Consider the following 14,775-nt stretch of genomic DNA (forward strand, 5'->3'; position numbering starts at 1 on the left):
TTCAAAAAATAAATACATCACGAGGGAAAAAAAAATTCCCAAATAAAAAAACATTTGTTAATTATTTTTTCTATTATTTAAAGTAAAATAATTTATTAAAATCTCCAAAAATATAATTCTAGAAAATTTCAAAAATTTATCATGCGTTTTCATTAAAATTTTGAAACTTATGAAAGTTATAAAACTTTTCGAATTTTTTAAAAAAGATTTTGGAATATATATTGGATTTCTAGAATTTTTTTTTAAAAAAAAACAAATTAATAGTATTGTCAAACGGCTCGTTTTGAGTCGATTTTTAAAAACAGCTGACTCAATATTTCATCCAAATAAATTATTACGCAACCCTGAAGATTTTGCTCGCAGAAGGAACAAAGGTTCTGACATATAGGATCGAAATCTCCGGGCTTAGGCAATAGTTTTTCTAGCTAAAATATTGAGTCAGCCGTTTTCTAAAATCGATTCAAAACGAGCCGTTTAACAAACACCTCAAATTAGTCATTTTCCAGAATTTTCTCCTATTTTTCCAGCGTGGAGTCGCGAGAATTGTAACTCTCATTTCAAATTAGTCCCAAAGGTGCTTTTTTTTAAAAAAAACTCGACCTATCACCTGTTGTAGCTGTTGAAAAAAGAAGAAATAAATTTAATCTAATACATCAAATGTCAGTTATTTTCTGACAGGGGATTTTAGTTTTCCTGGTGGATGGAAGGAAAACGTGATCATCACATGGGTTGTTGTTAAGAAAAAGTCCTTTGTTGGAGATTTGGAGTGAAGATATTGGATTATTGGGAGAAGATGTCAGCTGGGAAGAACAAAGAATGGAGAAGATTCAGCTATTTTTATAAATATGAAATTTTCTGATAAATATAATTATGAATAAATATGAATCCTCGTTAATTATGGATCTTCATTAATTATGGATCTTCGTTATCACCTAATAATTTTTTTTAATCGGTCCAAACAAGGGATGTGAACCCGACGCTGGGTTTAGACATTTAAAATTGTTTGATCGGGCATTTTAAAACCACAGACCCAAACATAGACCGTTATAAGGACAACTCATTTATCCCGGGGTTATATGGACCTGGGGCGGGTTCGTTCTTGAACCAGAGATCGGGTTCACATCCTTGGTCCAAACCAAAGTTGCTTAAAATTTTTTTTACTTTTTGCCTTGTGGATCGAAGAAAGTTGGCACTATCGAAACAATCTAAAAAGGTTGATAATAACTGGGTTTACTGCCCATTATTTTTTATCCGGTCAGAAATCAATTTTTTTTTAAAAAAAATACTTGGTACATTTAGCGCCATCTTGCGTTAAAAAATATGTTAAAAATAAGTTAAAAATATGTCAAAAATATATTAAATATTTATTTAAATTTTTTTTTTTTTAAATTGGCTATATATAATTTAAATATAATAATATCTTTTTATTATTCGTAGAATTCTATGATTACTTTTGGTTTATAGTTATTTGATCATTTAAATTTCCGATAAATTCAAATAACAAAGAAGGAATAGATTTAAATATTTTATTTTAATATAAAAATTGATATGAATTACTAAAAAATATATTAATTAGTTACAATGATATTTTAATTTTTTAACCATTTGTAAATTATTACTTGTAGTCAGAGTTCTTAAAGGATCTAGGTATCTAGATCCTGTATCTACATATAAAAATGTGGTATCTGTATCTAGATATTATTTTAGACGATGTATCTGTATCTAGATCCATTTAAAAAGTATCTTTAACAACTCTGCTTGTAGTATTATTGTTAGATTACCTAACTTTTACTCAACTATAAAACAAGCGTAGCCATGTATTTTTTATTTTCAAAAATATTCTAATCGATCTTCAAGTTGAGAAATTCAATTTTTTTTTAGGCTAAAAACTTGACTAAGGGCCACAATAGAGATGGTCAAAGGTAGTTAATTTTGGTTATTTGACCATTTTGAAGTATAATGTGGGAAAAATACTTACAAAAAAATTAAATCAAAACTTATTTAATTTTTATAAAGAAAAAAAAAAATTTTACTCGAGGGGGGGGGCAAGCAAATCTCAGGAATATATTTTTTAGGATTTCCAATTTAATCATTAGCAATTTAATGGGTTTAATAAGAGAAATTAAAAAATTGCGGTAGATTTTAGCGGGAGATTTCCAATTGCGGTAGTTTTGCTGGAGTGAGATATTTATGGTAGATTAAAATTTAAAAGTTGTTTATTTTAATTATTCCGCAAATTAATTATAGAAATAAAATAATAAATTTAAAACCAATAAAAGCACAAAAAATAAAATGAATATAGAAGATATAATTAAATTAAGTTAATTTATAAAAAATAAATTTTAAATTACTTAATCAAAAATATAGTTTCGTGTATAAGAAGAATTGTATTTACAACATTTAAAGATTTCTTTCTTTCTTTCTTTCTTTCTTTCTTTCTTTCTTTCTTTCTTTCTTTCTTTCTTTCTTTCTTTCTTTCTTTCTTTCTTTCTTTCTTTCTTTCTTTCTTTCTTTCTTTCTTTCTTTCTTTCTCTCTTTCTTTCTTTCTTTCTTTCTCTCTTTCTTTCTTTATTTCTTTAAGGGGGTTTGAGTAGGAGAGAACGTTTGCATATGGAACGTTAATGGGGGATGGAATCTAGTTTATGTATATAAAAAAAGTTTCTTAAAATTTAACATTAGAGGTATATAGACTCCCTCGATTTATTTAACATTAAGATTATACGAAAACGTTCATTTCTTGATTACGGAGATTATATATATATCAGAGACCTGAAGGCTCGGCCTAGCCCGTCGCTGGTAATTTTTTTTTATATAAATATGCCCGAGCCAAGATCGGGTCTGAATTTTTTTTTTAAAAACCGGACCCAAACGTTCGAAATCGTCATTATTAGCTATAAAAATCAAAAAGAAATAAAAAAAATCCGGGCCGGGCCTGAAATTTTTTTTCAAAAAAAAACCGGGGCTGGGCCGAGCTAAAAAAACCGGGGCTGGGCCGAGCTAAAAAACCGGGGCTGGGCCGAGCTAAAAACCGGGCTGGGCCGGCTAAAAAAGAATCCGGGCCGGGCCATGGTACTTTTGCAGGTCTCTGATATAGATTAATTTTAATAAAGAAAAGTGATCTCTCATAAACAGATTTTTTGTTTAAAAAAAATACTGTCAGCTGTCAAATTGCGATCGCGATCGCTCCGCTAAGAATTTAAAGTGATTTATAGAATGTTTAACAATCCAAAGGTCTCTAACGCGAAGCGGGACGGGAAGGGACGAATCTACTATAGCGTTTAAATTTTTACGGGGAAAGGAGTTTCAGGGTCAGTTGCTTGAGGGGGGGGGGGGGCTGGAGGATATTTTAGCAATCATGGTACCACCAGAAATATCTTAATTTATTTCTTTTCTTGTAATATCGTAATGGACTTGTTAAAGGAGCACATTACTAAAAAGTTACACGGCCATTTACTCGGACACGACGAATGTACCGCCACTACTTGCCAAAAAGGAGCCGCCGATTGCTTCATCAATAACCGCATGCTAATAAAACTTCAATACGACCCAACTAAACATTTGCAAGTTTGTAACGAAAATGACGATTTAAGCCGGACCAAATTTTTATGCAACGCTACGTCTTCTTTGACCATCACGGTTTCCGAATATTTGACTAAAACCGGCGAATTGGCCAAGAAAATCAATAGGATGAACTTCAACGCCAAGCGGGTCCCTATGGAAGATTACCTGGACCATATTAACAAATGTAACGGAAAAATTGTGTCGGAATGCCATTCAATGTCGAAAGTTATCGGGACCTCGGGTGTTGGCTGGGATTCGGAAGTAAAAATTTTTATTTTATTATTTTCCTAATATAATTAACTTTTATATCCATAACCAAAAGTGTGAGACAAAATAAAAAAAAAAAACCTTCTAACTTATAATGTACTAGAATATGCTGAAGCTCTCTTAAAAAATTTTCCGATTATTCCTTTATTCGAAATTTTATGGGATAAAGAAAATGTTTAATAAAACTACTCCCAAAAAGGTTTGCGATAATAAAATTGTACTCTACTATCTAATTAGTGTTGTTAAAAAAGTCCCATTTGGGGTCAATTTTTCAAAAAGACCCGGTTAAGATTTTAGCTAAAATAAATATCATACAAGCATCATGTTTTTGCGAGTAGATTTGCATTTCTGCCAGCTATTAGCAAGATCTTTAGGCTTACTTAATGTTATTATCAGAGTTGTTAAAAGATACTTTTTAAATGGATCTAGATACAGATACATCGTCTAAAATAATATCTAGATACAGATATTTTAATAAAAAATCTATATAGATACAGATATCACATTTTTATATCTAGATCCTTTAACAACTCTGGTTATTATAGTTATAATCGTAATAGGGATGCAGACCCTAATCTTTTTATCATCACTAATACCTGAAACGTTTTACCTTGGTAAAAATGGATTCATTTTTTAAAAAACAACCACCCTTGTTGTTAGAATTCTTACTTGTGTATACAATTTAATATAAAATCTGTATTCCGAATTTATTTTTTTTGTAGTAAAACTAAAAAGGATGCTAATCAAATTTTAATACAAAAGAATTTGTAGATATAAATATGTATATTTAAGTAAATGACTAAAATATATGCTATAACGACTGTAGCCTTGGCTTTCTATTTCAAAGGCAAAAAGTTAACCTGGTTTTGCGAGAGGTAGGTTATCACCAATACGCGCCAAGATGCGGTAGAAATCTTAGAAAAATAGACTGGAAGCGGGAATGGAATGTGATTGATAAGCATGCCACATTAAATTGGAAAGATGAAAACGTTTAGGGAGGCATTCCCAAAAAATATTATCTAAGAAGATACCGGGTTTATAGGAGCTTATGGAGGATGGGAAAGAGGGTAAATACTATTTTGTTCGGATATAAACAAAATAATAAAATTCCCCCCAGTATAATTATCACTCTTAAACCCCCGAACCTCCGCTAGAACTCTATTTGAGAAATCTAGGTGTCTGATATCTTCCGAATTCTTTAGAAACGATAATGAAATGCCAACAGGTACATTTTATTCTAAATCACGATGTTGTGCACTATAACAGTATAAATTATATTATATTTAATTTAATTTTTTTTTTAAAAAAATTCAAAGTGTAAAATCAAACATATGGAACTCTTGAACTCTCCCGATGTTCTGTTTATAGGTTTGCAATGGGGAAATTCTTACTCATTATCTCAACTACACCAAATTATATACGCTATTGGAAGTAGCATCAAAATAAACCAAGTTTTAATAATATGACAGCAAAATTAATTTCTCATACAAAATTTTTTACCTTAAAATATCTTTTATGCATATAGAGATGCGCACTGCTTAGATCCAGAGATGTGAACCTCAACCCGGGTTCAGGAAATTTAAAATCGTTTGGTTGGGGGACAACTCATTAAATCCGGGGTAATATAGACCTGGGGCAGGTTCGGTCTCTTCGTAGGAAATTGGTTTCGATATTAAATGAAATTTCATATTCTTGAACCCGGGTTCGCGTTCTATATTTATGAGAAAATTGAAATATCTTAGTGTATTTTTTTAATTTAAAAAACGAGATCAAATGACTTGCCAAGTCGCGTGGTCTAACCCCGTTCTTCCCTACTCATATATAATTTTCAGAGTAGTTAAATGATACATTTTGTATGGATCTAGATACAGATACATCGTCTAAGATAATATCTAGATACAGATATTTTAATCAAAAATCTATCTAGATACAGATACCACATTTATATATATATAGATACAAGATCTAGGTACTTGTATCTAGATCCTTTAACAATTCTGCTAATTTTATATTACATATTCTAAACTTCTTTAATAATAGTTATTCAACAAGATTCAAGACAGCAGGATTAAAAAGGCAACCTTTGATCTTAGAGGATTAGTCACGTTTCGATATGAAATCTATAGGTATATAACGTATTTTTACCACTCTAACCTAAAAATCTGGATATCTTTCGACGATCTAACTATACAAGAGGTAAATATATATATATATTGTTTAAATAGTTAATTTGATTTTTTTCTTCTTCTACTAGGCATATAAAAAGCCTCATCCATTACCCATTTCTTCTTTTAAAAAATGGATGATTATATTCAATACTAAGTATTTTACCCATCTATATAAAGTAGTCTTATTAAAAATGAATACAAATATAGTTCATAAAACGAATCGAATAGTTTACTATTCGTTATTCGTAAGGCTTACGACATATATAATGACACGGAACACGCGATCGGGTTATTACCGAAATTGAAATGCATATTTAATTATTTTGAAAGCTAAGTCAATTTTTTTTGTTTTAGGCAAAGAATTAGTTCTAGCTAAGAAAAGCATTTCACAAGGAATTTATATATATATATATATATAAAGAGAAAATAGAAAGGGAAAGAAAGAACAAATGTTTAATTTTATTTTTTAAAAAGCATATTAATAATTATTCCAAATAATTCAAATATTCGGTCAAAGTATTCGAAAGATTTGCCGAAAAAATCTTTATTCGTATTCGAAAATAACGAATAGTGTTACTATTCCATTCGAATTATTCGAACCGAGTTGAATATTCGTTTCATTTTATAATGTGTGCCTAAAATAGGGCATAACGTTACCAAATTTAAAATGATATACATTTGAGTTTAGAATATGTTTTACAACTTAATACGTTAACGCGTTAAAAGTTTGAAATAATAACGAGGCAAGATGCTATTATGTATTATATATGTTAGCATCGATGTGTTATTTTTTTTTCAACTTTAAATCAGATTTTGATTTACCAAAATGTATTCCAAGCATGCTCAGAATACCTCTTACTTAGGAATTGTAGACAATTTTGCAGATTACTTTTGAGTCATTTATATTTATTATAAAAAATTTATGAAAAAAAACAAACCAATATAAATATATATTAGGTTTAAATGTTCATGGCTAAATTGTCCGATATTCCTAGGATATAGGTATTCCAAACAAATAAAAATGCGCTTAAAAAAATGATTAAATGTTGAAAAAAAAATGTGTCACATTGCCTCCGTAACTTATTTGGATAGATTGTTTTTTAAAAAATTTAATCAGTGATCTAGATCATAAATTTTTGCCGCGAAATCCATCTGAGTTCTGCAGGGTCGAGCCAGGATAACCATATGGCATCGCCAATAAAATACTAGCCTGGCCCTGACCCCGATATCCAAAAATAATTACTCATCTATTTCCTCCCATATATATTAAACCTTTCGGATACAAATATTTTTTATTTTTTTTTCTGTGATCATATACTCTCTTAATCGTTATATTACAAAGTCGGTGAATTCCAATTTTATTTTTTTTTACCGCTGGAGGAAAAAATGAACAAATTAATTTGCCGGATTTTAATAGAAAATGAGTCGCAGATACTCGTATAAACGAATAACAGGTGGATGTCACGTGATTCGATACATATATATGAATTAATAAAAAAAAAGATTTTTTTAAAAATGAATTTAACTAAAACAAATTGAAAAGATAGGTGAAGAATGGTCCGACGTCATAAAAAGTTGCTTGGACAATAATAGTTACCCTTTGATTTTGATCTACGCCAACCCTGTCAATACGAAATCCGTCAATGTCGGCGATGACACGCTTCATCAAAGTATTATAACATATTTTGTCCCCCCCCCTCACTAGCCCCCTCCCGTGAAAAATTAAGAGTAAAATCGGTTAGAGTTAATAAAAATACTCTTCTTAGTTAAGTTTCTTATCCCCCCCCCCACAACCATTTTAATTCTTGTCTTTCATGCTATTCGGTCATTCATCTGAGCTTCCCGATTCTAATTGCATCCTTCCATTTTTATTAGTATCAACGATTAGATGCGACCTCTAGCCTGGATATTTCATTTTTCAATATTCAAGGCTTCAATTTTTTGCAGGCTCCCTTCCTTGATTTACCTAACATCAATCTAAGAATTTTCATTTCTGTAACACACTCAACATTCCATTCTGCTTTTCTAGGAGGATCGTTTGCTTTAGCTAAGAGATTTTAGCTTACTATGAGACTTGCTATCATCAGTAACCGTATCCAAAATATTCGATGGTAAGAATTGCCTTTAGACCTAGCACATGTTTCGTGTCGTGGCATTTTAGGATACCAATTTAATTTGTTCTTTTTTTTAAAAAAAAATATAATTATCTTATTGTCGCCATTTTTTGTCGCCTTACGCAACGCCTAACTAAGCCATAGGAGGGATGACCCTGCTATCTTATAATGTAACGAATTTAAAATTTAATGATTTTTATATAATAAAAAGATGCCATCTAATACCTTACGTTCTTGTTATATTCCCAAATAAATTAGTTTTGAGTTGCCAGCCTGCCTTTCTCCCATCTGCTCTTCAACTTAGATGAGCGGGAGGGGGCAAAATACATTTAACACAAGTATTAATATTTGAAAAAAAATATTATACTCCATTTATTCCACTTATACAATTATTGGTCATAGTTGATGATGGCCATTATTTCGTCCAATATATTAATTTTTCTTGAGTGGATCATAAGGAAATGATACATTGTTTCTCATACTACTTGATATGGTAAACAAAAAAAAACCAATTGTAATATTGAGATACGAAAAAAAAAGATTTTTTTTTTTACCATGTGTTTTTCCATTTTAAAAAAAGTTAAATAAACTTGGCTTTTAATTCATTTTTCTTAGCCCATCTTTTACACTCGAAGTATAAAAACATTTATTGTTATTTCTTAACATTTAAAATTTTATATACCAGATAAATCGATCAAAAGCGGTCGTCTAAACATAAGTAAAACCTTATTCAAATCGATGCAATCATTGAACATATCTCACAATCAGAAAATCCCTAAAATCTGTTCGCCCGACAGCTCATTTGGGTGTATACCAAGCAATTTTAACAGATCCATAGAATCCCCCGAGGTGATACTGGCTCAAGACCTGGTGCCCAATAGTAATCATCTACACATGCGCAGTCATAATAAAAGTCTCAATGACCTAACAGTCGTCACTCAATTAGCCGATTTACAGTTAACCTCTCTACGTAGAAATTTCGATGGCACATTAAACGAGACGAATGACGTTAAAAAACCCTCACTCAACATTTCCAAGAAGAGTCTCGGAAAAATGCTAACGAAACACAAGTTTAAAAAGAATTGTATTCCTCGTATGAACAGTGATAGCAAAAATTATTCACCGGATCATGGTACTAAAAATAAATCGTTCACTGATTTAAGATCTATAATAAAATACGGCAGTAAGGGGCTAACATTAGAAGGTTCCAAGCAAGACATTGGGATTGCGTGTATACCCAAAGCCGATTCTTTTATGAGCCAAGGATATTCGCATATCGGCAATGTTAAACAATGTGGGTCTGTGAACAATGGCAATGAGCATTATGAAACTCTTCAAGATATGGTTCATTTAGGCAGCATCGGTATCAAGAAATCAGTAACGTTCGCCACTGTACTAAGTTCGCTTCCTATCGACTCTTTCACCTCCCAGCCCCTTTTGAACCTAGCTCCTGAATACTGTAAAACGATTGATAGTAACGGCTCCAGAATAATGAACAACGAATATCTGACTCAGCAGGAATTGAGAGCTCCGCTAAAATTATGCTTCAATACCTTTAAACACGGAGAATCAAATTATTCCACCATACCCTGCCCTAATCACGCTGCTTCGAATGCTCCAAACTACCTGAACACGGCGGAAGGCAATCATAATTCTTCCCCTATTTATCGCGATAATTGTTATCCTCCACCAACACCTTACTACAATGATTCTAATTTGACGAGAGGTCTTCGAGCGAGATCGTTTTCAGATTTCAATTCCTATGCCAAAGAAAGCCAAAATCAATACTTTGAATCCCTTAAGAGAACGAACAAAAATGTAGAAGAACGTGGCTGTTATATTCCTCGATTGGGGGAATTCGACTACGTGCGATGTCTAGAAAATAGGAATTTGAAAATGTCCTGTCATTATAATTCTTGTGACGACAGTTTGAATATTTCGAATATGATTGTCAAACAGAACGATAATAATTTTGATGCACAATGCCGGAAAGAGTCCGAAAATAAAGGTGTCGATATCGCTGAAGCGGATCATAGTAGGATTAGCTTAGATGATCTAATGATCTTTGAGAATGATGAATATACATCAACGGATCAAATTAGTGCTTGCCATCAATTCGAATCTATTCCTGGAAGCAAAATGAGTAAATTTTATATATTTTTTGCTTTCTATTCATTATAAAAAGATATCGATATCATTGTAACATTATATGCTATAAAAAAAACTAAATTTATTCTGAAAGAATTACAAAAGCGATAGAATATAAAAAAAAATGCCTTAAAAATTGATTATAATGTCATTAACGTCTTGGCATGGCGGTAAAAGGCTCGCCTGGGATGCGTCACGCGTTGTCTCGTTCCCTTCCAATTGGAACTTTAGCCTCCTGGAACTCTTTAGGTCCCTGTTAAATTCTTTCATCTTTGTTCCCGGAATCTTTAGTGTTATAGGAAGTCCCGTTTCTCAATCCCTTATATTTATGAGGATTGGATTAAAAACAAATCCCATTTTATTATAAAACAAAAAAAACCCACTCAATTCGAGATTCTGCAAGGAATTGCAAGCGCTTATTTAGAACGCTTCCTTATCCCTCTTTGTTTGCGTTTTCCTTTCCCCATAGTACGTATTGCAAATTTTTTTTTGTATATCATTTCTAACAGCTATTTAAAAGCTGAAATTTTTGTTTATTTTTTTATATTTCTTTTTTTTTTAGAAAAAATATTATATTTCGATTATCTAAGCAATTATTGTTCATTTTCTTCTACTAGACGGTTCAATTTCATATAATTTAGTAGAGGCAATGTATTAATATTTATTATGATTTATTATAGCGATTAGATAGTATATATAAGTATTTCGTCGGTCTAGAATTGGTGTGCTCCACCCTAACATTTTCAAAATTTTTGAGTTAGAAGTGGATAATAACTTATTTATATTAAAAAAATATTAATTTTTGCCAAAGTTATTGCTCTGTCAAAATTGATGAAATAAGATTTTTCCTATATTTAATCATTTTAAAATTTAATGTCGATTTAGCATTTGCGCAAATGGGGCACTCCAATTCTAAGCCGACTATTTGTGTTTTTAATAAAAAAAATTGACTCTTATTTAATAATAGATTTATATTAACTTGGTATACTGTAATATAGAATTATTATTAGCTAATATTATAGATTTTAAATTAAAGAGATACGGGAAAAAATTCGATTTTTATCCTAGTGAGGAGATGATTCTCGAAAAATTGGAACTTTTGAGAGTTGTTTTTTTTGTAGGATTCAAGATTCCTCATTGGGATCAGCGGTCATGGGATGGTAAACCTAGTTATCGAATGTCCTGAGGGTGTTAGTCACGACCTAAATCAACAACCCGATATTAAGGAAATTGGCGGGGCGGCATATTTAAAAAATTGTCATTGCATCTATCAAGAAAATTTGATTTAAAGGAATTATTTCTGCAATTAAGGCTCAGGAAAGGGCAAAATTTTATCAGATCAAAGTAATTAAGGTAATGGATTTTTTTTAAGTCACTAACACCCTTTCAGATGAGCTCAAGATAATTCTATTATAAAATGAATACTGACTATGTATATGTTAATAAATTGTGGGGGGGGGGCTTCTGAAGTACTCTCTGACGAGAGTCAAGATTCATACCCCTCGTGTTAGAGGGGTCCGGAGAAAAAGGTCCGCCTGTTGCAAGGTGGCAGGAATACGAACATTTTAATTTGAAACATATTATTGAATATTGTTAATATTTATGTTATCTCCCCATTTTAAAAAAAAACAAACTAAGTTACAGCTAAAAGTAAATTTCTCGCTCTCATCTGAACCAGGTTCTTCATAGTAATCAAATAAATCTGAACAGTATTTATCAATTGATTTCATTGAATAATTAAATAGATTTTTTCAAAATTAGGGTGTTGCCAAAATCTAGATCTTATTTATTTTTTTAAAATAGTTCCTTAAGCGTATATAAAAAAATTGAAAAATTATTAATCAACTGACCAAATATTTAAAAATACATGACAAATAATTTTAAATACTGCCTCAATATAAAACTAGAAAATCTACCAAATGTTTTAACAACTGCCCGTTTAATAAAAATACTGCCAATTTGATTAACTTTACTTTACTACTCATTTTTAAAAAATTACCCAAATAATAGGTTGATTTTAGGTTTGTCAAGGTAATCTTGTGAGCATTTTCAAATTTGAAAATCTTCAATTAGTCAAGATTTTGAAACTCCCAAACATTAAGCTAAATTTTCAGATATGGGATTACTATCTAATTAAATTTAAGTATTTCCTATAATCTAATACTGTCCTTAGGTTAGCCCTACCTATGTCAGGCCTTAACATGAACCTTTTGAACAAAAAGCATTTAAAGCTTGGCTTTAGCTTATAGATTTTGATTTATAAGATAATAAAGTAAAAATTCGAATTCCTATATAAAATTTTCATATCTTTTGTGTACATATGATATAATTATACATTTTTCTATATTTTATTATATAATTTCATTTATGTAATGGTGGAATCATAATATAAGCAGCAACTTATCCATTATTATTTCTAAAAATATTTCAATTATAGTAACAAATAAAATATTTTGTGCAAATATAATTTCAGTATTTCTTATTTATTATCATTAAAATATTTTAATCATAGTAGCAAATAATAAAATATTTTGTGCAAACTTAAAATAAATACAATTGCATTTATCTAATAATGGAATCATAATATAAGCAGCTGTTTTTCTTATTTGTCATTCTATTCTAGCTTCAATAAAAAAAAAATATTTTATGACATATATTCCCAACAATCCATAAGAATTGATTCTTATAATTTTACAATTCTTGTGTTTAAAATTATCTTCTGAAGGTACCATGTTACATAATTCATATTTATAATTACATGGAAAATATCATTCCATTTTCCTATTGCCAAACTGTAAATTATGGTTTAACTCATTATTTATGTTAAACTTTTTTATTTGTATTACAATTGAATTACATATAGAAATGGTTCTAGGAATATCTATAACTTTATAAATCATGCGTAATTTTTCTTTTTATCATTTATTAATATATTATTATTCCAAAATAAAATAAAAAATTAAATAAGAAAAAATATATACAGATAGATTAATTTTTATTAACCACCTAAATAATTTTATATTAGTGGCAAAATATCCTATTTTTAACTAATAATAACAAATATAATTAATCTGAATTATAATTACAAACAAAATATTATCTAAAAGAAGGTAAACTACAATTAATTTAATTTAAAATACTTTATAAGTTTTCTATTTTTACATATTTTCTTAGTTAACCAATATTCTTCGTCAATAAAATAATGTAAAATAGGTGGCATGAGTTTTGGAAGGTTATATTGTTATATAAAAAAAATGATTATCAGCAAAGTCAAAACTGATTCATTCCTGAAATATTAAAAAAATTTTATTTTTAATCTGAAAATACTACTAAGTTATAATAGCACTTGTCTCTCATAAAATCTTCAATGCAACTGGATTCATGGAAAAATAAAAACTACATATATTGGAAACGGATCTTGGTCATCATCTTCATTATCGATTGTCATTTCGGAAATAAATGAGGAATCTATCCTATCCTATTATACACTGGGGAGACATCCCACAATTAAGTAGGCACTCCACCCAGGGTTGCCAGATATTATTCACTTAAAAAAGTGAGTTTTTCTTTTAATGGGGGGCTTCGCCCCCCATACCCCCTAATTTGCGGGCCTTCGGCCGGGGATGTTGATATAACATACTAATCTATGTTAATATGTTATATTTAAAAATTTTTTGAGTCAATGAAAATTCAAATTCTTTATTGATTTACTAATCTAATGTATAATTTTCCATGTTATAAATATCGCATAATATTAATTATTATATTTTACAGATGATTTTAAAAGAGGTAATAAAGATTTCCCATCAGCACTGTGGAGATAGGCTGAGAACTCTTTACATGAATAATTAAATTTTTGTTTCACCATAAGTTCCGCTTTCAATGCTGATAAATGTAATCGATTGCGTTCTTTTCTCCAAGCAGTATTCATTAAACTGAATATTCTCTCGGTTGAAGCATTTGAATGTGGAATAGAAAATATAAAATCGCATATTTTCTCTATATCAAGGGTGAATTTTTATTAGAGAGGAAATCCATCCATTTTTCTTGGGCATTCATATGATTGTTTGAAGTTTAAGTGATTTTTAGGAAAATTTTGCCTACAAATTTAATTTTTTGTTTAAGATATTAAAAAAAGTTTTTTCTATAAATTTTTATTTAAGATATTTTGAAAATTTTTTCTACAAAATGTTGTATTAGGGTAAAAAAATATAGAAATTCTTAATTCTGCATCGTTTATATATGGGGGAGAGAGGGGGTATGTAATGGGTCAATCATTCTCGAAATTTTGTTGATCCTAATGACAGATCCATCCACACCCAAAAAGTCGAAAGGCTATGGCGGGGTCTAAAAACAAACTATAAAAGACATGGGGATGGCGATAATATTCATGAATATCTTCTTGAATATAGATATTTTAGAAAATGTAAATTGTTAAATCGTTCTGACATTTTCATTCATTTTATAAATAATATATTTATCCAATGAATAAAATTGAGTATTTAATACTATATGTC

General features: G+C 30.0%; 1 protein-coding gene across 1 annotated transcript in view; it reads left to right on the forward strand.

Moving 5' to 3' along the window:
• LOC135928929 (uncharacterized) overlaps positions 1-14,775 on the forward strand; it is a 60,498-nt gene that overhangs the window by 19,337 nt on the left and 26,386 nt on the right. Inside the window, exons 4-8 of the mRNA XM_065465378.1 lie at positions 3,421-3,822; positions 5,145-5,279; positions 5,869-6,024; positions 7,540-7,666; positions 8,796-10,253. Coding sequence (XP_065321450.1) covers positions 3,421-3,822; positions 5,145-5,279; positions 5,869-6,024; positions 7,540-7,666; positions 8,796-10,253 — 2,278 coding nt within the window. The remainder of the gene's footprint in view (positions 1-3,420; positions 3,823-5,144; positions 5,280-5,868; positions 6,025-7,539; positions 7,667-8,795; positions 10,254-14,775) is intronic.

Source organism: Gordionus sp. m RMFG-2023, chromosome 4 (genome assembly GCF_954871325.1).
Source record: "Gordionus sp. m RMFG-2023 chromosome 4, tfGorSpeb1-WG-v2, whole genome shotgun sequence".
Classification (NCBI taxonomy): Eukaryota; Metazoa; Nematomorpha; class Gordioida; order Chordodea; family Parachordodidae; genus Gordionus; species Gordionus sp. m RMFG-2023.